The following is a 27,469-nucleotide window of genomic DNA, read 5'->3' on the forward strand; positions in this document are numbered from 1 at the left end:
TATCACATGCCTATAATTTCACCCAATTCTGTCATAAAGAGAAAGGAGATAACATGGTGTTTCAGGGCATGTTCTGCACTGTTTTCCAGTAAAGGTCGATCTATCTAAGTAACACTAAAAATGGGCCTAACATTGCAAAATTAAATGTAATGCTCTCTGAACAAATTCATAACAGCCACCAGATCTATGTGGGCTGTGTAGCACTCTCCCGATGTTAAAAGTGCAGTTTAATATAGCTTGACCCACTTTTGTTGAGGGAGGGAGGGAGGGAGGGGAGAGAGAGAGAGAGAGAGAGAGAGAGACAGAGACAGAGACAGAGACAGAGACAGAAAGTCTCCTTCTTTTTCTGTCTCTCCCAGACAGGATGGGTATCTTCACAGGATCCCTCTTGATAGATATTGACTGACAGATATGAAAAAAGCATCTGACACCTGGTTCAAAGTGTTTAGAAACTATTTTTAAACTGATTTCTGTTGTAGGAGAGGTTCAGCATGTGCAGCATGTTCCTTTAGGTTCCTTAAAAGCCCAAATCAGAGAGACAAAAACGTTTCTACAGAGAAAATACGGTATATTGGATGAAAAATTGAAAGTTGTTGATGTTGTATGTATCACTTTCACACTGTTAAAGTTTCAAAATGTATCATTAACTTCCAGACCATACAGTCCATATATAAAAACTAAAGCTTCCATAACTGCCTGTTTTGAATTCATTGTTTTCATGATGTCATGAAGATGAGCATATTTACATATACCTGCATTCTCAGCCTACAGCAATTTAGCCTCATCCATTTATGCAAAGCTATAAGGAGTGTTTCAGCTGGACTGTTTTTTGAATGAGGCTAAACACAGTGCAGCCACACAGAACAGAGCTTATTTACATAACATCAATCTTAAAGGCATAACAACAAAAGCAACAGTTTATTTCAAAGAAATAAAGAGGAGTTTGAAAATGATCATGTAAAAAATGAATGATTTTGGTATATAAAACCACACAAATATCCTAAGAGGACCTCATAAAGAAAAAAGATAAAATATAGTATATGGCTTATTTACTCTATAGTAGTGTGCTGCCCTGCACATTTCAACAATTTCTCTGCTATAACATATTCATTTGAACTCTTAAATGGATCATTAATTAACATGATCAAGTGGGTACGAGCAGGGAAAACACTAAAATATGCAGGTATTACTCCAGAACTAGGGTTGGGAAACAGAAATGTGTAGCATCTCAACTGTTTACAGTGCTATAGAATTCTCATTTTGTAACAGGAAGCACGAATTAGATTTGTTTCTGTAATGCCGTTCCTGAAGCGCCCACATGTCGTGTTTGTTTGGTTTCAAGGTGGCCTGATGCTTGTCTGTGGAGTGGCCTGGGATCTGACCTGGTTTGCACATTGTACAGCAAAAGAGCTGGTTCTGTGTATAGAAGGTACCTTAATTTATCTTCATACACTTGTGCACATAGACACATGCACACGTTCACACAAACACAATGTGGAGCAGAGGTGATGATTACTGGCTGATGTTGGAGACAGATCCAGGCCATGCTCACTGCAGTGCTGCACCCACAGGGCTTAAGTTCACTCTCATCAGCAAAGACTGAGAGGCAGAGTGAGAAAGAGAGCAAGAGACAGTAGTACAGGATGTCCTGCAGTAGGGGGGTTCAGTGGGGTTGCCTCTGATGCACATACAGCCTGTGACTGACACCTCAGGTTGTTTTTCTCCCTTTGAATGAGATCTCTCTCCTCTCCTGGGAAGCGTTTCATTAGCATTAGCCAGTCAATTACACTTTATGCAGCGTACACAATTATCCGATGCTGCTGCACAATGAGAAAAGGACACTCTGACATTGATCTATTTGTTGGTTTATCCGTTTATACAAGAGGTGATTTACGTTTATAATCTGTGTGATTAGTAACCAAAGCTTCATCACTCTCTAAAATGAAAGCTTTTAGCTGTGAAGAGAGCTGAACCGGAAGCAGAATCTATCATGAGGTCATTTCATAATTTTTCCTGGCCTCATTTAATGATTTCCAACATGAGGCATTTGTGTTCTGAATCAACAATGAAGAAATTAATAAATAAATGTTGGAGTAAGCACACCCAGCCATTTATTATACAGTAGGACAAAGCAGTGGCTGATTGTACTGAGGTCTCTTGGGCTTCTGAATCAATATCACTGTGGGACTAGAGCACTGTAAAATTACATTCCTGCTATATTAGCTTAAAATGACTTCATTTATAGAAAGACTTTTCTTTATATAACTGAGTAAAGGAACAGTGAACAAATGAAAGACAGAAAAAGAGAATTAAACTCACCCCATATTGCCATGAAGATGGCAAAGAAAACTGTACCTCCGTTATCAAAAAGATGAGTCACCTGGAGGTTAATGAAAATACAGCGATGATTTTGGAATAAATCATAACAATGAAAGCTCAAGACACTGGAGGCTCATCAAGAAAATAATTCGTTGTTTGAAATTAATGAAACAATAATTATTTCTGCTCAGATTACTCCTTAGATTAGATCTGCACATTTAGAAATGAAGTCTAGAATGTTTATTTTTTATCTCCATACTTTAATTAGTCTTTTGCTTTCTTCTGCTCAAAACAAGATGAAAGTCTGTGTATATATAATGCAAAAGATATGCACAGTGGTTTTTAGTTCTCCCTAATATAAATAGGATAGAAACAGCATTCATAAAACAGCAGCATTCAGAAATGAACCAGAGCCTGAAATTCCCGTGAATGTTTAATTTGATCGTACTGCACACTGCAGCTCCCTGGATCCAACTATACATGCCTTTTAGATTAATGTTATTATGTTTGTACTTTAGGTTTGTACCGCAAAAGTGCTCTAAGTGATTAACAGATGATGCTGTGTGTACCTTTGCATAGACACAGCTGTCACTCAATATCCAGGCGCTGCAGTTGACTTCACACATGGGGCACATGATGGTAGTGTTGGCCTCACAGATCTCTTTACTGCACATAAACAGAGAGTGTAACCAAGACAAGAAGTCAGTCAACTTTATTTTATTTGTAACTAACTACAACCACTGTATGTATTTTATGCTCTTGTTCTTTTTACTTTCATAGTTTCTCTGGGTCCAGGCCTTGTTTATCTCTAAAGCACTCAGAATTACAGAGCTTTGTTTCAAAGATGTATAAAATAAAGATCTGACTGATAGATTTCTAAGAGGGAAATCTGACCTCTTTAAGGACCCTGACACACCAAGCTAAGTGTTTCCCAAAGATTTTGCAACGTGTCCTGCACTGCTGGCTTTAGTCAACCCTTGTCAGCGCTATTTTGGCTGTTTGTGCATGTTGAGCACTGTGCTCGCCAGTGAGAGAGGGCATTCTGATTAGCTGTTCAGCCAAATGAATCACCACTCAAGAAATAAACAGGTATACTTTCACATTCTCTCATTATGTTTATAATAAACATTTGAACATTGTAAAACATTTGAGTAACATATTCTGTACTTAGTACTTAGCAATTTTCAGTAAACGTTTCAGTGTAACACACAGAGTTGCCTGTAAGCCAGTAGCTGCATGTGGAGCTGTTTAGACTTGCAAGCTAGACTTCTGATGAGGGCACAAGCATCTTTGGATGCACCCATATTCTGATATTAAAGTTAAAAATAAAATTTAACTGATGTTGGGAGGGGGTTCATTATTTTAAATATGGTGGCATGGTACGGGCTGGCAATATATTTAGTCATCATTAATACACAGGTTCTTCATTTCTAACATTTTGCATCTGCAATGGATTGTCTTCAATCTTTAAGCCAGTTTAAGCTTTGTGGTCTGAGGTATCAACACTGCTATTTCTGTGAGATATGTAGGGGCAGATTCTAAAAACAGAAAACTATGACATATGCACACCGAAACGCAGAAAAGTGGTATTTTCCTCAGCAAACATGTAAGAATATGATTTAATAGCTACTTAATGCTTCAAAGAAACTCCTAAATAACTTTTCCACTTTTAACAATTCCTTAATCAGGAGTGTTGAATCTTATTTGCACAGGGCTGATGTAGCTACAGCTTTCATTTTTTTAAAAAAGCAGAAGCTCTGCTGATTCCACTCGTTAAATTAGACTTCAATCAACTGACAGATTGATTAGTCTTTGTTGGAATTAAAGCCTGCAGTCACACCGGCCCTTTGCAGAAAAGATTGGATACTATTTTGCTGCAAAAGTAGGCACATTAAAAACATGTCTTTTGGCTATGAGCTGTAGGCTTTGCTGTGTGCAGATTTTCACAGATGAGAGATGATGGGGAGCCAATCACTGGTTAGCCTTGGTTTGTGCTACTTCTTTGATGTCAGCTTAGTGTGTCAGGGCAAAAATGTAGAGTTTACTCGTAACATGATATGTTTTCAGTTAATGGTTCGCATTAAAGAGGGTTGAATGGTTGCTTTCCGATAAATGGAGGGATTGATGAGGGGGTCTTGTGAGCCTGACCTGACTTGGCTGGAGTCCATGGTGAAAAGGCCATAAAGGAAGACAAAAAGACCAACTAGTGCTGCTGGGATCAACATGCCTGTGTACCAGCCCAGCCACGCAAAATACAGACCTATCTTCTCCCCAAAGTACCGCCTGAGTGAGAGACCGAGAGATAGGAAAAAAAGTCAGAGTCTTGTGGTTCTCTATTCTTAAACTTTTGAAGCATATGAGGTCAGAAGGATTATGTAATATGAGCAACTTCAGGTGACTTCCACTAGAGGAAACACTAGAAGAAAATCTCCAGAACTGCTGAGTATGTAGATCAGCAGGCATGATTTTTCAATCTGGCCCAGATTTTCAGCTCTGAGCTCTAAAGCAAGGGGAGCTGACTCTAGTGATACACACACACACATGCACACACACACACACACACTAAAAGAGCAGACAACTGTCGTTATGAACTGAGGAAACCTCTGTTTCACACTGACCAGCTAAAGTCAAAAGTCAGTAAAGACACATATACATGAACAAACTGTGATTGTTATTGTAACATATATCATCACATAAGTCATAAGTGAGGAAAAACACAAGAAAAATGTACAATATGGGTTCAGTTCACCACTTCTGATGACTTATGAGAGTTTAAAGACAGTTTATGAGTGAAGAGAATGTACTCAATAATTCCAGCAGACTGTTTAAACAGGGCTGAGTCTGCATGTAAGTGTGTTTATACGACTCAACTGAATTCAATTTCCACTTCAACAAAGTTTTACAGTTGTTAATTAAATGTGGTGATAAAGGTGATGGTGGAGATGGGTATTATTCACCGTATGAGGTCCAGAGGCTGGTACTTATACCATATTCCCCAGCGAGCCCATCTCTCATAGAGCAGGTGCCTGTGGTTCTGAGGCCCATGGGTCTTTATTGGGTGCCTGCTCTTGTAGCTGCCCTGAAACAGAACAGTGTGTGGAATAAGATGTGCATAAGGGGATAACAGAAGCGCTTTAGAACAGAAAAAAGTAGTATGTAAGAATAGCACCATACTAATGGGATGATGAGCTCACCTCATGAGGGGGAAAAGCAGCCTCATAGGTGCCATTGCCAAGCAACCGATTGATACCTTATAACAGAGAGACAGGAATTTTGTCTTTATTCTGATGCTACTGCCATTTACAATAACTGCCAAATGATTGAAAACATCTGACTGAATGTTCTCCATAATTGTAAAGACAGGCTTGTAATTGTTTGTAATTGTGAGCATTTTTCTTTAAAGTCTCCTCAACAAGAGTTTTCTTCAACAAGATCTCAACATATAAGGAGCTTCTTCAAGCCTGTTGGAAAAGCATCCCAGGTGGTTTCTCACAGAGTTGCTTAAGAGAATGTCAAAGTGTAAAATGTCACCAAGGTATAGAAGGAGGAGAGCAGTTCTTTTAGAATCTAAAATATACCACAGTTTGTTTTTATTGAGAGAGAATAATTGAGAGAAATATTGAGAGGTACCATTTTACATTTTATTTTTTGAAAAACTTCCATGTTTATGGGGTTCTATGGAACTTGCTTCATCCATTACATAGTTTGATCTTTCACAATGACTTTCTATTCAGCTCTGCCTCAAACACCTACTCCTTTCTACTAGAATCCTCTTACAGGGCACTCAGTAAAATAAAGGTACGGACTAAAGAGATTAGTCTGGACATTCTAGAATAGTTCAGATATGGTAGACAAAATGATAGTCTTGGTTTTCAAAAACCCAAATCATTAGATTATTCTTCTGAAACATTTACGTGAAGCTTATTGGACACATTTGAATGTTTTCATATGCCCCTAACTCCCTCTCCTATTTGTAACATATCATCACTGTCCAAAGAAAAACAAGTGTCTCCAAAATAGTAACTTTACAGAAGGCAAAAACATTCTTACCTTTCATTATAAGTTACAGTCTCAGAAAAAAAGGTACAACACTGTCACTGGGGCAGTACCTCTCTCGTCACTGTGGTGGCACCCTCAGGGGTGCATCCCAGTACCTTTAATCAGGGAACATAACTGGACCAGAATCCATTGTAATTATATTTTCTAAACTGAACTGACTCCACACCCCCTGTCTCGCCTCCAGGCTTTTTATTTCATTGTTCTATTTTAAAACTTTAGGTTATGAAAAGGTACAAATATCTACTTTTCCACTAGGAAATACTCATGTAAGGTACACCACTGGACCTCAAAACCACTGTTGTACCTTTGAGGGTACACTTACATTGTTTGTACCTTGATGAATGAATCATGTACCTACATAGTACGTTTATTTCTAACAGTGTAATGTAAATAGATTGTATTCCAAGTGATTTTAGAGCATTTCTATTGGTCCACTCATCATGTAATTGGACCACAATGTAAAGGATAGCCAGTGTGTTGAAATTATATAGAAAAATGAAAATTGACAAAAATGGAGATACATGGTTTTCTTTGGACAGTGATGATATGTTTTCATGGTGCATTGGGGATCTTTTTGCACCTTCTACTGATGTTTCAGCTCTGATGGAAAAGCACGTTGTTTTAACACCATATTTTTAACAACCTCTCAGATCCTTCTTTGCTTTCATGGCAGAGGAATCACCCGTGAGGCTTTCACAGGTGCCAAAATGTTATTAGTAAAACGCTGGAGCCCTACATATGTGATGAGTTGGCAAGCATGGGCCCTAATTTTCCTTTACATCATATCATTGGAGTTCTTAACAGCATATATAACATGGAGCTGGCACTAGAACTTTGAGAGGATGGAAGACAGCTTGATGTAATTTCACTTGATTTCTGTTGATTTACAACTCCATTTCCCAAAAAGTTGGGATGCTGTGCAAAAAACAAAATGCAAAGATGTGCAGATTATTTAAACCCTATATTTAATTGAAAATAGTACAAAAACAACATTTTAAATGTTGAAACAGAGAAACGTTTGGCATATATTTATCAAAAAACAATAAAATGTCCCAGTTTCAACATTTGATCTGTTGTCTTTGTAGTATTTTCATTTAAAAATATGGTTTACATGATTTGCATATCATTGTATTCTGTTTTTATTTACATTCTGCACAGCGTCCCAAATTTTTGGAAATGGGGTTATACTTATGTCTGTTTCATCTACGGTGTAATTTTAATTTCATATTGAAGCATTTTCTGTGAATCAGTTGTATTGTTGTATTTGTCACCCTTGTCAATATATCAATATATGATCACTGATCTATTCCATGTGTTATTTAATACTTCTGGTGTCTTCACTATTATTCTAAAATATGGAAAACAGAAAAAGATAGGAAAGCCTATCTAAGAGTAGGTGTATTTAAAATGTCGAATGGTACTGTACTGTACTGTCACAGCTAGTCAAGTCTACAAACAGAACTGCAGTATATATTATACACAGTACAGGAAATCATCATATTTGATAGAGCCCTGCGACTCAGCAAGGCTTTCAGCCTCGAGTGATATTTGATCCAGTGCTGCACAGCATCTCATTTCATTAATGAGCTCTTCTCCTTACCAAAGAGCTTAATCAGTGAAATCAGGTGTGGTGTTACATGACTGGAACAAATACCTACTGACACTGTAGCCCTGCACAGATACAGCTGAGTATCACTGTCTTTGGGAATACCAACCATGTTTACCATGTTTATAGACTACCCATGTTCACAACATACAACAGGGAAACACGTTAGAATGGAGAACTTCGTGTTTTTATAAATGCTTATAAAATTCTAACCTTGGAAAAACCATTGTAATGCATAGTTTAGTGTTTTCTCTTCTGTAATAGAAAAGAAGGTCTTGATAATTTGCATATGAGCTGGATTTGGTGCCTTATGTCTTAAAGCAGAGAAAACAGTTTAGTATAGTGGCTCTCCAGTACTCAGTATTTTTCACGTACAAATTCACCAGTGCTAAAACTCATGCTGATACACACCTTAGAAACTGGGACTTGAATTAGCATTATAGAGAAATGTATTCATACACTATGTAGAGGGTTACAAATGCAGTAAAATAACTAAAATGCAGACATTCCAGTGTCATAGCCCAGATTACCATAAAATTCCAGATTATAATAAATACATAATCAAATATCCATTTTAAATATCAGTCCAATCTAAGCATACCACTTTAATTAATAAATAATTAATTAATAAACATCATTCATAAACCATTTAAAGGACAGTCTCAAGGTAAAGCGGAACCAACTGAAACCCTGACCTAATGCTGCTCAGTTTTCTTTAAACAAATATCTAATATTATATATAATCCTTGGAACCCTTTCGTTTCTTTAACTACATGCATTCCTGTTCCTGATCAATACACATTTCTATATTAATCAAGAGTTAATACAAACAAGGAGAACATAAAAGCATGAAAAACAAAATATAAAGACATGAAAATATGTACAGGAAAGTAGGGGAAGCACTGTGGAACAGAGGCAACACTGTATTTTCACTCTTGCTTTTTTTGTCACTTAAATTTGTTATATTTTTATATGTTTTTTTTTTTGTATTGCTCTAAATTACATTCTGCTTTCCTCACCTCGGTTATTTATTTTCCTCAGCTGTAATCATAAAAGGTGTCACAAACATTTGTGTGCACTGTCCTATCCTGATTCTTGTTCATTAGTTGCCCTAGAAGAGAGGGTTTTGGAGGAAGTGGAAGTATTTTGATGGGGTGCTTAGATGCACAGGGGGCACAGAGTCACAGTGTACGCACCTTCCCATGTACTGCCTGACTGGCCAATCAGCAGCCGCTCATGCTGGCCATAATAATTAAGCAGAGACAGACAACACAGCGGAGGAGCTGTGGAAAAATGGACAGTGTGTGACCAGCAGAGACATGCAGAGACAAACCCAAGGGAAAGAGTGGAACTCCAGACCACTGGGGGGACAGGCTAAAGTCTACCGAGGGGCTTTTTCTTAGTAGGGAATTAGTTAGAACTGAACACACTCTTTTCAGGTTTGAATAAAACTTTACATATGTTAATATGCCATGAAAATATGTGCAGATGTATTTGTAATTAATGGATCTCAAGTGCAATGCTAAGGGTCATACATATTTCATTACAGACAATTCAGACAGAACATTGATTAAGAAGATATACATAATATAAGTACAGCAAAATACAGGGGTTAAGTGACAGTAAAAAAGAAACACTAAATTCAATGTGAAGAATGTGATTTGAGTGTAGACCAAAAAAGTCCAAAAAATCCCAGTTTAATTTAATAACAATAAAGCAAAACTCCACATTTCCTGTGGTCATTCTGTGGTCTCCTTTAAAAGGCCCTGCTATGACTGATAGTAAGTATGTATTGTGTGGAACTAGCATGGTGCATTTGAGGGTGGGGATTTGCAAAGGATTTATAGTTCTTTGGCCAATCTGATCTAGTCTAGAGCTGAGTAGGGGGGTTACTGGCATTAAAATATTAACATGAAAATCCCTCAGTGCTGTCCAAGGACCGATTTTAATCAGAAAAACATGTCAGAAGCAAACAGATAAGAAAGCCAAAATGAAAAGAGGAGTGTGGGAGGTGTTTTAAAAATATGAGGAAAATCAGGATGGCATGATGGAAGAGAGGATAAAAGACCGAGAGCTCAGCCATGCCAAGAAAGAGAACAACACGAGCCATTAATTTATAAACAACCACTATTCCATCACCCAAAATCAACATTTAAAACTGCTATTGTAATTATTATTGTATATGTATTGGTTACTGTCAGACATAAACATTGCCCTGTTTTCCACAATAGCACCTATGTCCATGTAAAAACTTGGAAATATCTGATGAAGGACAATATGGACAGTATTTTGTTTCCTTGTCCTATGAAAAACTACAGCAAAAGATCAACACTAGCCAACAGACAACAGACAACAAATGCACACAGAGTTCATCAATAACTTCAGCACAGCCCCGGCTACATGACACATTTCCTCATTCAGAAGCCATAAAAACATCAGAACAAATGGATGTAACAAATGTGGAGAAATGAATACAGACTGTAGGCTCAGTAAAAGGCAGGCTGACACAGCGAACTGCAAAATACTGCAGTGTGGGCTAATGAATAGAGTGGAAAAGATGTTTGATGGACAGGCCTCTGGGGAGATTATCTCTGGGTGCTTACCCATTTTGGACTTGCCGTCTTCATACTTGGTGCGCTGTAGAACATGGTGCACTATTCTGCTTCTGGTGGAGTTGGAGAAGAAGGAATCCCTGTTGTTGATGGTAAAACTATAACAAAAGGAAAAGAATATAAGCTCACCTCTTGAAACTTTCCAGCCAAAAACCAAGCTATTGTGAAGATTCTGCTCAGAAATGCCCTCAATCCACTCATTACTGCACAGAGCATACCGAAGGATGGGCTTTGCTATAGCCATGAAATTACTGAATATACTAAATAATAATGATACTAAAGTAAATGATGAAGCATATTTATCAGAAACTCCCACTCAAAATGGTTCCCAACTTAATCTATTAAAAAAGAAGGATCAAATAAAAATGGAGAGAAATAGATAGATGTGCATAGCATGTGATATATCAATATAAATAAAACACAAAGATTAAAGGTTAAGGGGGCACTCGTCAGACAGTGTATTTAATAAATCACATAGTCTACTGTTGACCTGCTGCCACAAAAAGAAAGAGAGAGTGAGAGAGAGAGAGAGAGACTGAGAGAGAGAGAGAGAGAGAGAGAGAGAGAGAGAGAGACCCATTTCTCATCTTCTACTTGTCATGCTCAACCCCCCCTGCCCACAGCACTTTAAGTGTTCATCTTTGAGAGAGAACAGAATCAAGCTGTACTCTTACATCTGATCAATGTGTTCTGTTTGTCCACTGTGAGAAGAAAACTCAACACTATGTCTGAAAGAATGTATAGCTGTCACAAAGCTGCTACTGGGAAAGGAAACAGGTAAAAAAGAAAATTTGCAAAGAACAAAGAAGCTGCTGGTGTCCAGACCTCAGTTTCACTGAATGTGTTTGGGATTATTTGGACTGTAAGAAGCAGAAAATACAACTTCTAAGACTGAAATTTTGAGGTGTGGAAAAATACCCCTGCTGAAAAACTGAAAAGCTCCTTAGAAAAACTGAAACAAGTCTCTTGAAAAGAATGGACACTCTAATAAAGGGTGGTATTAAATACCGTGATATTGTGATATATGTTAAATAATGCTTCTATTGATATATGTTGATATGTTTTCTGCTCTTTATATGTTTTTCAATGTTTATGTTTTTGTATGTATTTGTGTATGTGTATGTCATTATATATAATAATAATAATTATTATTATTATAATTATTATTATTTTATGTATTTCTCCTTTTTATCTAATGTTGAAAAAATTAATCACCATTTACACTGAAAATTAAATAAATAATATTAAGGTTTTATTTCACGTCTGCACATTATATCATAAACGCCAGAATTTTTGTACTATTTTGAAATAAAGAGAGTAAAACATAACATACATGCACACATACTCACACACACCGATACACAAAATCTGTCTCGTTTGTTCTACAGCATGAGATTGACAGCAGTGTAAATATAGCGAGGGTAGCTCAGGATGCCACTCTGTGGTTTTTTTTTGTATGTTTACCACCCCATCACTCCCTGTCTGTGCCAAAGAGATTAGCATGTGCTGGCCTGACTCAACCGATTCCCAGAAAACACAACCACGCACAAAAATCACCAAGGCCTCAAAATACTCCTGCACCAAACACAAACACTGACTTTACCAACTCTATCTAACCCAGGCCCACAGCCTATGCACCCTGCCCTCTTATCAGGCTGTGTCAGTGTGAAGTGATTCAAAGACAAAAATAGACAGAACTATACACAGACCATGAAGTATCAAAACAATGATGTCATTACAGCTTCAGAATAAGGTGCTCATACTTTTTGAAAACTAGAGTACTATACAAAAGTTGAAAAATTGAAAAAAAATTTCAGCAAAAAAGGATATAATTACACAGAAGTCAACTAAATATATTTTTAAAATTTTCAGTATTTAGTGCAGGGGTGCACAACTTGGGGTGTCCAGCTCAATTTGGTGGGTCCTTTACACCCTGCCATGCACATAATGTCTTCCCAACAGACCTAAACCAACTAAATAGCTATTTAACAAGCCTTTACTTCACTGATGTGCACCCATGTTTTTGTGTGTCCACTGCTTTCTTGTGTCTCTCAAAGATGAAGTTTTAGAAACGCCTGCTGCTTTAATTTGTTTTGCTTTGATTTTCCCCTTTCTTGAGCAAGTAAATTATCTTATATCTAATCTCCTCACAAACATCACCTGAAAAATGAATAACTTGCTCTCAATTTCTGCTTTGACTGGAAATGAAATATGATGGGTGGCTTCTGACTTTCTGCACATTTGATTACATAGTTATTCACATAATACATACTATTCACATTTTGTTTGTTTCAGTGTTAAAATGATTAAAGACATGCCAAGAACATCTTTAAAACACAAATGTGCTATGGATGAATCATTTAGAACATGCACGTTTAACAGCATAATGTTTCAATGAGTTAAGAAATGTAAAAGAAGTAAGAAGAGGCCATACAAAGTCTATGAGGCTCCTAATTCTGCTTAAACAAACTGCAAAAAACCCTATGACAATGCAATCATTATAATCTCCAGGAACACAAAGGCAGCAAGAAAAAGTAACAGAACATTTAGTGGCAGTTATGATCAATGGATGTTGGGATATTAGTGTAAGTGATGTAGTAGAGACTCACTGATGCATTCTGGCACGGCTGAAGGGGGCGGTGTAGCAGTCTGTCTCCTCCAGATCAGGTAATGCCTCTTTATCCAGCTTCATGGGGTTCCTTGGCAGCCAGCTCTTTACCTGACGGCATCTCAAATGAAACCGACTAAAGAGAGCAAACAGGAGCAAGATTGAGAAAGGGAGAAAGAAAAAGACAATAAGAAGCAGAACAAAGAAAGAGAGAGAAAGTGAATATAAAGGAGAGAAGAAAAGAAAGATATAGGCATGGAAAAGGAATCAGAGAGTGGTAAAAGAAATGGTTTTGAAGAAAGACCAAGAAATACAGGAAAAAAATGTAAATTATCAAAAGGGATTTTAAATGAAGTCCAGAAATCTCTACTGAGACCAAATTCACTGACTCTGCAAAAGTAAATGGAGGATATTTCTATCCATCTTTAAGAGCTGTGAGTGGTTCTTACTGTTCTACCTTTGGGTACTGGATGTCTAAAATAACTCTTTGAGAATTTCAAAGATTCTCAGATAAACACCACTGACTGGAAAGCCTCTGAAGAAATACAGTCTACAGTCTCTAAATGAAACGCACAGAAACACAGGAATAGGTCCTGCTTCTATCGACTTTGAACAGTGTTTAACTAAGCCCTTCAGATGTGCTTATAATGAACAATGTTTTCTAAAGACTCTGTGTGGCCTCAAGGGTTTCAGTCTCTTCTAATCCATTTTAAAATGAGGCTGATTAACTCTGAGGAGATCTGGTCCTTAGTGACCCCATACTTAACCATGATCTGACCTAAAGACCTTTGAAATAATCTCTTCACAGTCAATAGGCAGTATTGCTCTGCATACAGAGAATCATAATGTCTACTTATTTTTTGCATTTACGACATTTGGCAGGTGCTCTTATCCACAATTTGACCATTTTGCACAGGTAGGTGAAGGTAGTGTTAGGAGTCTTGCCCAAGGACTCTTAATAGTATAGTATAGGGTGCTGCCCTGGTGGAGGATTGAAACCCAGTCTACACTGTAGAAGGCAGAGGTGCTAACCACTACACTATACCAACCATATACCATGGATTTGTGTATCATGTACTCTACAAAAAATATTCTTCAAGGGTTCTTTAGTAAAGAAAATTATTTTTTACATTGATGGAGAACGTGCTGTAGATGGCTGTTTATAGCACAAAAAAGGTTCTTCTATTGTTACAATGTCAAGCCTCAAACAATACAAGATATATATTCAACAAACAATAAGATATATATTCTCCTTTAATTTGTTTCGTTTTAAATCCTTGTATTTCATAATTTGTGAAGGCTTTTGAATGACCACAGCATATGAAAGGGGCTATATAACTAAACTATAAAGAAACATTTTCTTTACTTAAATTAATAATTTAATAACTAAAAGACAGCTGCAGGGTTGGTTGAAAAGCCCTAGACCTACCTGCCCATGGTTTTCTTCTTCCAGTCTGAGAAGTAGCACTTTTTCCTACAAACCAGAATAAATTAAATGAAAATGATCTCATGTTCTACACATTTGATGGCATCTCTTTAAAAAGCTTCTTTACAATATTATATATATATATATAGTATCATAAACAACAAAGATAAGGAATTACGGGCAACTCAGCAAAGAGCTGAATGATGCTGTTCTGTTTGGTTCTCTATATAATAATGTGATTATTACAGGTATAGGTGTGTGGAGGGCTGTGTGTCTGAATGATGCTGAAGTATGTTTTTTACTGAATCATTTGATGACTATGTTCATCAATGTTTTTATGTGTATGTGTTAAAGGGGCAGAGAGAGAGAGAGAGAGAGAAAGGGAGGGAGAGAGAGACAGAGAGAGAGAGAAAGAGAGAGAGAGTGGGAGAGAGAATATGAGAAAGAAATAGAGAAAGAGAAACAAAAAAAGATAGCAAAAGGGAGAGAAGACAGAGTGAGAGAAAAGAGAGAAAAAGAAAAAGAAAGAGAGAAAGTAAAATTAAGAGAGAAAGAAAAAAGAGACAGAAAGACAGATACAGAGAGGAGTACACACAGAGAGAGGGAGAGAGAGAGAAAAGAGAGAGATATCTACGACCACTGATGATTACCTGAAAGGCATTCTTATGTTCATTTGCTCTGCATATTTACATAATGTGTCCCACGGAGCATGTATCTTCACAAACATGATATCATTGTTGGTCAGAGAGGGCTGAAACAGAGAAACAGAAAGAGATTGAGCTACACACTTTATTTAACATGCATCACACAGGACTTAGCTGCTTAAGACCTGCACCAGAATTACCTCATATTAGTTCTTCTGTTCTCTGTTACAATGACAAAAGTTATTTGCACTACAACTGGCAGCTGTTCAGAGAGCAGTGCTAATTTACAGGAAACCCATGATGACAAATTCAAGTGAAAAAGCTTTCTGGAGCGTGAGCATGAATATTTTGTGTGAAGTAGATGGCTGTCCCATATTCCAAACTCCCTCTGTAAAAATAGCACAGTTTGCAATAGTTAATTCATTTCCCTTTCCACTCTAAGCTCATCATCTAATAAGAGTTCACTCTCACTTTCCTTCCAGACCCCCAAACAGATCCCCACTGCTTTTCACTCAATTGACACATATCTCACCATCTTTCTTTTGCGCTCTCTGCCACTCTCTGGATATCGCTCCATTTCTGTACTTCAGTCTCTCAGATGAGTACACACACACACACACACACACACACACACACACACACACACACACACACACACACACACACACTCTCTCTCTCTCTCTCTCTCTCTCTCTCTCTTTCTGTATGGAGACTCTCTGCAGAACAGGAAGAGGCTCTGGGTGTAATTCTGATTTTTAATCAGAAAGCAGTCAAGTGGAATCCCTGCTCTTGTTTGTTATCCGCCTCAGATGTGATCTAAATGAAGGTCTGACGACCTGCACTTCTCCCTCTGCCATCTTATTAGTTCAGGACCAGCAGTGTTGAGCTCTGCAAACACTCTACAACACTTTTAATTACCAGAACATAATAGTGGAAAATGCCCTGCAATAATTATTAAGCACAGTGCAAGAAATTGCATTTCCCAGAAAACACTGTAATAGAAAGTACAGGAAGTAAAAGTAAGTAAGATTAAGATAATCACCAACTTTAAAACCAAAAGTACATCATGCTATTCAGTTTAAAGCAGAGACCTAGTTTTCTGCAGGTGCTTCTCCACCAGTAAATATAGTGTCAAGAATGGGTACACAGCGCTACAAAACAGAGCAGAAAATAAGATATTTAGACGACGTATATATATATCGCTGTTGTCAGAAGAAAACCTTGCATCTCCATTTCTTTACTTTTTGAAAATATTTTTAAAAATTTGAAAATACATTATATATTGTGTGTAAATGTTATTATGAATGGACTAAAAGGAAAGACAGAAAATGTCTGGTTCCATACTTACATTACGTGTAACAAGTAACAACAAATTCAGAGCTTATATTTACAAGATTTATGTTAAGATCTATTTAAATCAAAGGCATTCATTGAGATAATAATGAGCTAAAAACATACAAAATCATAATATACAGTATAATTTCTATTGGAAGGTGGCTCTCCTAAAACCCCTACATTTCAACTTGTAAATAGTACCTTTTAATATTTTTTTTATTTAATTTCATTAACTGAAGTTGATTGAGATTAAAAGCTTTATATACATTAGTTTAATACATACATTTATAATATTTAAAACTTTAATCAAAAAATGCCACCCCATGTTTTCGTCGCTACTGAAACAAGAGTTTTAGTCCATAGGCAGAGCTTTATTTTAGCCACATCCCAAAAAAGTAAAAGTGAGACTGCAACCTTGTCCCTCATAGCTACATGTTGAACAGTTAGATTTCAGTTAGACTTTTTCACAGTACGAGTGCCCCAAAGTCTGAAAAACACTGTGTGTCCTTATTTCTGCAATTTAGTAAACATTTTTGTGTTTGAATGAAAAGTTTTATGATTTTAAGTGTGTACAACTGTTCAAAACTGCGTCTGCTAGTCATGTACTGGCTGCTGTTGTTGAGTTATGCTCAAAATTACCAAAACAGTGATCCAAACTATCCAATCATCCAATCCAGGTAGTGTTATTATTATATTATTAGTGACAAAATGAAATGTTCAATAAAACCAAAAAGATTTGTCAAAGTCAGTTAAACTCTGACTTTGAACTAATTTGGGAGAATGGTGCACTTTTAATAGAACAACCACCAAAGACACTGTCAATCATTTAATTATACTGAAAAAGAACTCAGTGTACACCTCAGTGTGCTCAGTCAGCAATACTATAGGCTACTTATAACAGCTTGTTTTGTGGTAACTCTACTTTGTACGATCTTACCGTTATTTATATACTGCTGGCTTATGCTACTTTAACCCTGTAAACCACACTGTAAGTACTGAAACAGTTGTCGATCTCGATCTCACTTCTTCTTCCAATCTGATATTCATTTTTACATCCCACTTCTATTACATTCCCACTTTAACAGCATCTACCCTTGAGAATTATTAGCATATAATAAAAACAAAGAAAAAGGCTGTAAAAAAATGCCAAGGCTATTGAAAATGTCAACTCCATCTTACACTGAACATAAGAATATGAAACATAATCAAAAATTATTAAAATGATTTGGCAGAACATGACAGGGAGAACAAATATACAAGGATCTGAAACCATTACTCCACATAAAACTTCTCTAGTGTTTAATCCATGGTTGTGGACTCTTGTCTTCGTTAACAATGGCCTGAGATCTTGAGTCACTGTCCTGCTGTAATCTTCTCAATCTCAATCTCAAGGCAAACAGATGTTAAGGCCTTTGGAAGGAAACAGCTCTACAATGACAGATCCACTACCATATTTTACAGAGAGAACTGGGTTCTTTTCTGCATTCTCTTTTTGAGCTCTAGAGCATGTTGAAAAAAGTAAAGAACTTGGTATCCAGTTAATGTTGTGGTGATGTTTATTGAACTCCAGGTCTATTTGCACTTGGATGACAGCAGATTTTTTCTTTTGGTAAACCGTATCAATAGTTTGTTGGCAAGGAGATGGCATCTAATAGTAACTCCAGGATGCAACTGACTCTGTGCTCCATGCAGAAAGCTTTCTCTTTTAGTGTGCAATTTATTCACAAAGTAATTCTTGTGCTTTTGAGATTGATTTGAATAATGTTCCCCTCACCAAAAGGTTAGATTTCTCCCAAGTCTGAAACTGAGCTGTTTTTTTACAGCCTTTTCCCCTGAAATATACCAAGGTTGCCAATAATACTGGAGCCCACTGTATTTTTCACTTTCTCAAACACAAGTAACTCTCTGACTCACCAACTGTCCCAACTGTCAACTGAGCAAACATTAAGAAATTTGATAAACGACATTTTTCAAATGACAGCCATCTGAATTCCTGGTGTTACAAAAATCTACCTTCTGTTAAATAATACAGTAATACAGCAGGAACCCATAATAGCTTGGAGATATAGCTGAGAAATATCTGTTTGTACCTCTTTTTCAAGCATCAGTCCTTCTGCACGCAGGTTCCTCTCGAAAGTGCATCTCTTCTCAACCTGAGGGCTGGACTTCTTATACACCAGGATATAGTCAATTCTCTTCTTCCCATCTCGAAATGTAAGTCCAGAAGGGGTGGGTGCATTATTCCCCTGAAAATTACCATATGCATAAACCCTGGGATAAAATTATTTCATCGTACTGAACCACATCTTCAGTGATGATGCAGTCAAATTAACGTCAGCAAAATTGTAAAAGTATTTTGTCTTGTTCTATTTTAGATTCCATGAAAAAGAAATGTAATAAAAGCAGAATATGTTCTAGATTGAAACCATGCATTATAAAAGATGCTGACTACTAAAGTCTTTGAGATCTTATAATAACAGACAGAAAGAGCTCAAAGCACTAATGATCTAGTCATGCTCCGGGTACAGTTAGAACGTCTGCTGAATAAAGTGGGAATGGAGCACATGAAAGAGTGGGTGAAGCGGAGGTGGAGCAGAGCTGTACCCGAACAGAGTCTGTACGAGCCTCCAGCTTCCCTCTGGACACAGGCTTCTGCTGGATGAGGAGAGATTCATCAGTTCTGGACTCATAGGCTCCTGTCTCCATCTCTTCAACATACTGATCCTTGGTAGCATCTACCAAAGAGATACAAAAAGCTAAGAAAGTTTTTCTCTTGCTGCAAAGTGTCACTGTGGTTTTTATTTAAAGGCACCAACTGGTCTTTTGTGATGATGAACGGACCAGCAAAAACAGTTCAAAAATACTGTTTTCATTGGTCCATTCATCATTGCAAAATGAAAAAGTTTTAATTAATATGCCTTACACTGGAACAAAATCTATCTCCAGCAGGCATGCAATACATATTAATTACAACTCAGCACAATTTATCGATACATATGTATTAAGAGTGCATCAAGATTAGAATGCATGAGATATTGTAATAAACAGCCAGCTGTGTCTTTTTTCAATTTTGCATTTTGTTTATAAAAAAAGGTCAATAAAAATCATCTAAAAATCAGCCATCAGAAAATAATGCTATGAATAATTTGAAACAGTTCATAAAAATTCACAATAAGTGCACTTCTAATAAATTAAGGGGTTACTTCCAAAATGCTCTATATCCATTTGTAACGATATAGGATATAATGAGTTTTTCAAAAGAATAATAGCAGGTATATAATGCAAATCACATTATTTCTTTCATTTATTTCTTTAAATCACATTTCTTTAATAAAGTTGATATTACTCATAATGTGTAAAATTCACAACAAATCGGATTTTTAGTGTTAACTTGAGGGAATAATAGGATTTCACCACTGCCTTCAAGTTGAGGTACATAAATAACCCAAGTAAACTGTGAAATTTTAAGTTGACACATTTTTTACAGAAGTGTGTAATTAAATAGCATATTACAGTTAATAATATCAATCAATATCACTGGTAGTTTTAGGCTCATTAAAACTGGTACTGATCACAAAATGATTGTATTGTTAGTCATGCTACAGGTCTGTCTGTGGCTGAGTAAAGCGGGAATTAAGCACATGAAGCCCTTGTCTTAACCATACAGATAAAATATTATAATAAAAGCTCATCATAACCAAGTACTATGGTTAGATTACACAATAATCTTGGGCCAAAACAGTCACACCTCATGAAAACACTGCATGTTTGTTGGATAATGAATACTGTAATTCATCAAAACACCTACAGAAACATCTGGATCTGGTCAAGATGCTCTCAGTAAAAACACTGTGATTGGATTTGAAATAATAAATTGTGAGCGATATACAAATGATAACCAACACTGTATTATGCAGACTTGATGTCAGATATCATACAGCATTAAAGGGGGATTCCACCAATATTTCAATCTTTAATTGAATCATTACAATGTAAACAAAGTGTAAAACAGAGTGATTAGATTTGAAATTCATCATTCTATAGAATCTTAAGGAGTCAGAACTGTTTGCAACAGTGGACCAGAATATGAACCAGATGTCTTAAGAGTCTATTCCCTCTAAAAGCTTCCTTACAGAAAGTTATTACATAAAATGGTTACAATATTTATATGCTGGCTGATGCCAGACATAGTGTCACAAAATTTTCTGATTATTTTGGGTTAAAACATTTTTTCTTCAGTCCATTCATGCAGAGAAGTACATGCAGGACCTTCAAAGGCAAAACAGTCTCCAGATAAAATGTATTTCTTCAGATTTACTACTATTTTACTATCATCAACATTACATGTTAAAAATTATGAAACACGTGTAGGCTCACTGGTCATTTTAAATGTTAAATAAGCAGGCTATATTTGTGTCACCAACATGGTAAAAAAAATTCAGACAGCACATTTCTCTACAATGCATCGTTTGACATCATACCACTGTGATTGGTTCGTTTACATCTCATTAAATAAACTATACAGATATTTTTTTAATCTGCCACTTTAAGAGCGATTTGACAAAGTGTCAACATGATTCTGAGTGCTTTGGTACTGGACACACACACATACATATGCACACACACACAAAAACATGCACAGCTCTGATTTAAGTTAAAAGGCACATCAATTTGCCTTTGCCCTCTGCTGTCTTTGGCCTGTTCTGTGTCTTCAGGCATTATCTCTCCTCTGGACTCCAGAGAGAAGCTAACAGCGCGCTCATTATATGAAGCCGAGCCTAACACCCAGCAGCATCCCTGCTGCCATTAACAGCCTGCTTCTGATCATGATGAAGTAGGAAGAGGCTTGATGTTTGCACTTGATATGCATCTCAGTACTGCATGCACACCTCAGAGGAAGAAAGAAGACTGAGGTGAGGGTGAGCATGACAATGATGGGGATGATGCTGGTGGTAATGATGCTGCAGAAAATGCCAATGATGCCAAAAACAAAACAAAAAAGCACAAAAAGCTTAGTATGTATTACATTTACTATCAATTTAAGTCAGGACTGGAAGAAAAGAATCCAGAATGAGAGTATCTGTAATTCATGACACTGGCAGTTAACGTGATGTAACGCTCTCAGCATCCTCTAAAGAGTGTCAATGGAAGAGCAACATTCAGGGCATTTATTAAGTGTCCTCGCACTTCCCTATGCACAATTGACTCTACTCTAATCAATTCTAATCTATTCTAACTTCATCAATATACCCTTCTGGTTGTATAAAAGTCAACTCACTCTGTGCAACAGGAGCACTCCCTCAGTGCTAGACACCAGGAGATAAAAGAACATATAATATGCACTTAAAAAAAGAAAAGGTTCATTTTTGAACATTAAGGCTGCCAGCATACCAGATGTTCAAATGAATATAGATGTTCTTTGAAAGCACATGCTGATAGAAACAAATGAGCAGGGTTTCTTGCAACCTTCTGGCAATACTGCTTTGGCAGTGACTTATTACTCAACCTTGAATGACAAAGGCAGTTAACTTTACTAACTGATTTTCTGGATTCAGACCATGCAGAGCGTTTTCCTTAAGAGAAATTTATGCCTGTAGACACATGATATGCTAGAATGAATTAAACAAAAGTCTGGTCTTTAAGTAAAAAAAAAATCTATAAAGCTATCAGGTAACCAGTCATCAGAGCTGCTCAGTCAATCAATAGCCTTGATGTCCTGCTTTGCAGTCCAGCCTCCACTGTCAAACCCACTTTGATATCAGATGCCTAACTCTGCATTTCTCTACTTTTAGAAGGTCCTAACCAGGTCCTAACTGATATACTGGCTGTCTGATAAGCAGAGCTAAACTGATAAAGCAATAGTATCTTGTGGGCTGTTTGATAATATAACAAACAGAACACTGTAACACTCTTTAGAGACTGCTAGACTGACAGTCAGCACTTGTAATATACAATAAGACAGTAACACAAGCTTAAAGATAGCTTACATTACATGATTGCTTACAACTGACAATCATATCTGACAATTCACAATTGACAACTGACACACATCATTCAGTGAAGTACCTTTTAGTACTTTTACACTGCAAAAAGTACCTTACATCTTTTTTGAGTTAACTTAACTTGAGGGAATATGGATTCACCAATGCCCTCAAGTTGAGTTAACACAAAAATGCTGTGAGGCAAGTTGCCTTAAAACAGCCCTGCCAGTCTTGTCTGTTTTCTTCTTGGCCATATTACAGTAACTTATATCAACCAATATTACTGGTTATTGGTACTTTTAAGCTCCTTAGAATTGGCATTGGTTACAAGACTATATTCTGGTTGTGTCCTTGTCCTAACCATACACATGAAACATTAGCATGAAGGCTCACCATATCTGATTCCCTAGGTCTGATCACTCAATGCTCTTTGGTTTAAGTCAAACAGCTACTATTGTTAAACCTCATGAAATCCCTGTATTTGACCAGAACTTAAATAATAATCACCGCAGCCACAAATCTGACATGCTAACAACACACTAAACTATTGAAGCATAATGTCTTCCACTTCTGCAAATCTCTGATGTAATGAAAAATGTCACATTGTGCTTATTGGAGACTGACTATAACATTCAACTAAGTACATAACTGACAGATGAAAATAGATTCCACTTTTTTGTCACTGATCATAAAAAATTAGTCAAAGCTAGGAGCACATAGATCCAAGGAAAAACACAATAACCCAATACTAGAAATGCATTATACCACAGTTTTCTTTTCTGATAGGACACTGAAATCCTGAGAATCAGCTGATACTGATATTGATTACAGATGGACAGATGCCAAAATTAGGCTCCACCTATACATGACAAGTGACAGGTGTGATAATCATGACCATGTAGGGATACACAAAAATAGGCAGAACAGAATGTTCTAAATACAATCACAGTACAGGCATACACAATATTGAACACAATGACATATAACCCAATGCTAAGCACATCACAGAGCAGTACATTTCTTCAGGTGGTAAAGGTAAAAATAAGTAAGTGATGAATAATGTTCTTTTGTGTGTATATTAGAGCTATGTTATTAAAATAACAAAAATGCACTGAATTTATTCAAATACAATTACTGCCAAAAGTAAATTGAAAAACAAAACTGAGTAGATGTCTTTTATTGATTTTAAATTCTATACACGTGAACCAAGTAAATTAAATGCATCACTATTTTCAATGTATTAATTGTGTTATAAATGCATCATATATTGTTGCTGTCCAAAAAGAAATGAGCATCTCCAAAACTACATCTTTACAGGAGTGGGCAAAAAATGCAGTGTTCACTGGTTATAAATAACAATGCAAAATATTTAGTCATTTAAATGCGTCAAAATTGAAAGTAGAACTTATTAAAATGGGACAAAATATACTTAGAAACACCGGACCAGGTAGGGCTAAAGGATTTGAGTAAAATATTCAATAGTGATGTTAAATTACCATTATTAAGGCTTAGGCCTGTTTTTATGGCCAAAAAGACCAGGATATCCACTCTTTCTGGCTTGAGGCTTGACCTCTAAATGTAGTTTGCCAGCAAATAAGCTGTGGTTGTGATGTCACAACACATGGAGGTTTGGTTGCCTCTGATTGGTCGGACTTCTAGAAGCAGTTCACAGTCTCTGTGTTTTCTGTGTTAAATTATCCCACTCAACCTTAGGATCATGTTTTTGATAATGTAGGCTATAATTTTTAAAAAATTGCAGCTCTTGTGGTTTGAAAATTGCAGTCTTTTAAATTGTGATATCAATAAAAAAAGATGCATCTTACAGCCCTAGGACCAGGCTAGTGCTGCCTCTGCCACCTGTGGAATGAAAGAGCGTCTGAAGCAGTCAGCAGGACACTCAGAAGGGTGTGTGTGTGTGTGTGTGTGTCTATGAAGTTCCACTGGGAGCAGAAGGTTTAATGGAACAGGAGCACTTACTGATGATGGTGTAAGCGGAGCACTATTTGGTGTAAGGACAGGCTGAATTTTAGGATGGTGATTTAGCTAGCTAATTTTCTATCCTGAACTGCATTATGGGCAATAATGTGAAACCAGTATTGATCACTGATAGTCCTAACATGGCACTTAAGAATCTTTCAAAAACTGCCGTCAAGTGTTCAAATTTTGAAATGTTCAAACTGTTCTAAAAAGGTTTTAAAGGGTGAATTTAATTATACAGCATAAATGATAAGCAGTTTCTAACCACTAAAACCAAGCTGAGTGGAGATGATGCAAATAAGCAGACACTAATATAGGTGGGTCAGTCTGTTTGTAACCTGAGGGCAGAGATGTGATGTGTGCATGTGTGTATGTTACAGTACCTTTAGGTGGAGTGGTGATGTGTGTGCAGGAGGCACTGACGCTGTGGGTGTTTGTGTTTGCTTTGGGCTCCGGACTCAGAGGCACAGAGAGGAAGTGGTTGAGATTGTGAGGATGCGTCTGACTCTGAGCCAGACAGGGCAGACTGCGACGAGACGGCTTCAGAGTCTTCTCCTTCAGTATCTCACTAATGCTGGTGTGCATGCCTAGAGAGAGAGAGAGAGAGAGAGAGAGAGAGAGAGAGAGAGAGAGAGAGAGAGAGAGAGAGAGAGAGAGAGTTAGCAAGCCTATTTAGAAAAGTATAACAGCTTAAGTAACAGACTCCATAAGTTAACTAAATCGAATGCACAACATAACTAAATGGAGTACCATGTGCTGGGGGCATCTTTTCAGACACTCTCCGGAGAAGGAATTGTCTCTCCCACTGAATAGCTCAGAACTGTGTAGTTTTTGCAAGGCAAATGTAGCGTCAGTCTATGCTTACTAACTGCTCCTTCTTATAAAAATCCCAATGCTTACGTTAAAACCATAACAAAGATGTTGTGAGAAAGCTCTCAATCATGAGTAAGTCCCTCATGTGTCGAGTCTTAATACTCTAGAGAAGGACAGGCAGCATCTGCTAGCTGGTGTCCCATCTGGCAAAATAATGCAAGGCTAATAGCGCCAACTGCAATTAAAAATCATTCCACAATATGACATGCAAAAAAACAAAACTCCATTTCAAGGTCATTTCAGCAGGCAATGTGTGAGAGATGAGAGATTTTGTTCTTCAACCTGCAAGTCGCAGTCTAGCAAACTGCTAAATTAGAAGAGAAATGGAGACGTTCCTGGTGTGTTGATTGGGTTTTACAGTTATGACCCTGTTGCTTTGGTAACAGAATGGCTGAAAACAGGGGCAGCTAACAGAGACCGCTAACGGAGAACGCTAGAGGAGAACATGGCCCTTCTCAGGCTTTACCTACTTTCTACTGCAGAATTCTCCTCATCATGACCTTCCAGGGAACTGTTGTATTAATCTCACTCTCATTTCTGCACGCAGCCCCCCCCTCTATATATCCCTCCTCCCTTCCCTTTCTTAAATGGGGAAAGCCTTACAGAAAGCCCACTCAAGGAGCTGAATAGGGGAATAAAAGTTCATTGTTGTGCAAGCTTGCAGCTTGCTTTTCCCACTAAGAAATTAAGAGAAAGAGTCAGAGAGGAAGAGAGGCAGACAGAAAGAAAGAGAGAGAAATGCAAGGCAATGCGAGACAAGGCAAATTTATTTGTATAGCACCATTCACACACAGCAGCAGTTCAAAGTGCTCTCAACAAACACAGAAAAATAAAAGCATTAAATAATATTAAATAATATGGCTGCATAAGTAAAATAAAAACATAAAAGGAAATTTAAACTAATTGGAATATAAAATAAAAAAAAGACTAAAATGTTATTAAAATTAGCTCATTAAGAGCAAAGTGCAATAAGACTAGAGAAAAAAAAACATTAAAAAGGGGATTAAAACAAAGACAAAGTGCAGTCAGAATGAAGCAAAAGTCTTAGAGCTCATGTTAATGTGTTTAACCTGGATTTAAAAATTGGTACATTTGGGCCACATGTAAAAGAGAGTTTGGGGGCTGAGAACTTCTACTTTTTTAATTATGAAATACTACTGAAATGGTTGCTAAGAGGCAAAACAGCATGAGCAAAAAATAACACAGATCCATCTGGAGATCTAATAGTATGTAGGCGTCTATGATGATGACAGTGACACTTTAGCTTATCCACTGATAAGGTGAGCACTGTGAGCAGGTGGTGTGTAACTGTGAGTGTTTAAAGCACTAAAGTAGCCTCTGCTGAAGTTCACCAACACAATGAGGCCTTAATCAATAGCACTTCTCTCCTCCACCATTACAGGAATCAAATGCTCTGCTGTCTGTGCAGAACAGAAGAGCCAAACAGGCTATTACAGCACAGTAAACAGCACTTGGACACTGTTCAGAAGGCATATGTAATTGATGTTTTCATACAGATGTGAAATTGACAGGACTTCCTGACATTTCTCCAGAAAGAGCTGAGCATAACAGCATTATAAATCTCACATATTGGAGTGTCTCCTCAAACTTCTCTTGGCTCTATGGCAAATGGCATCTGTCAGCTATTCGGGAGATCCACTGATACCCTGTTTCAAAAGGTTTAGCTTTGTATCTGTCTTCTCTCTAGGATTGGACTTCTACTGCCCTTTTCATTAAACTTTACAAAAGGACAAGGTCCTCACAGGCCTTAACTAAGGTTTTCTGTAAAACTAAGACTAAAAGTTTGAGGTTTGGCAAAATTTTTGGTTGATTTGTTATTTTTACTTTCTTTTACGTTCAAATCTGTGTTGAACTTTTGTGATGTAAATAACATGAGCCTGCAACGTAAGCATGGTTGTAACTACCTACGAGGACACTGAGGTCTGGACCACAGTAGTTTCACTTTTCTCCATTCATGAGATTAAATGTAGTAACAGTGCCGTGATGATAATACAGTCTACTTAAGGAC

General features: G+C 37.1%; 1 protein-coding gene across 3 annotated transcripts in view; it reads right to left on the reverse strand.

The window, feature by feature from the left end:
• Positions 1-27,469, reverse strand: part of ano3 (anoctamin 3) — a 57,734-nt gene that overhangs the window by 15,482 nt on the left and 14,783 nt on the right. For 2 of the 3 annotated variants that reach the window (XM_017722857.2, XM_017722858.2), the window contains exons 2-13: positions 24,951-25,154; positions 19,214-19,344; positions 18,700-18,855; positions 15,281-15,381; positions 14,634-14,678; positions 13,206-13,340; positions 10,588-10,694; positions 5,514-5,569; positions 5,277-5,398; positions 4,468-4,602; positions 2,889-2,985; positions 2,320-2,380 (exon numbers count right to left, since the gene is read on the reverse strand). In XM_017722857.2, coding sequence (XP_017578346.1) covers positions 2,320-2,380; positions 2,889-2,985; positions 4,468-4,602; positions 5,277-5,398; positions 5,514-5,569; positions 10,588-10,694; positions 13,206-13,340; positions 14,634-14,678; positions 15,281-15,381; positions 18,700-18,855; positions 19,214-19,344; positions 24,951-25,154 — 1,350 coding nt within the window. The remainder of the gene's footprint in view (positions 1-2,319; positions 2,381-2,888; positions 2,986-4,467; positions 4,603-5,276; positions 5,399-5,513; positions 5,570-10,587; positions 10,695-13,205; positions 13,341-14,633; positions 14,679-15,280; positions 15,382-18,699; positions 18,856-19,213; positions 19,345-24,950; positions 25,155-27,469) is intronic. The other variant, XM_037543076.1, reaches the window with a different exon arrangement.

This window comes from Pygocentrus nattereri, chromosome 11 (genome assembly GCF_015220715.1).
Source record: "Pygocentrus nattereri isolate fPygNat1 chromosome 11, fPygNat1.pri, whole genome shotgun sequence".
Lineage (NCBI taxonomy): Eukaryota > Metazoa > Chordata > Actinopteri > Characiformes > Serrasalmidae > Pygocentrus > Pygocentrus nattereri.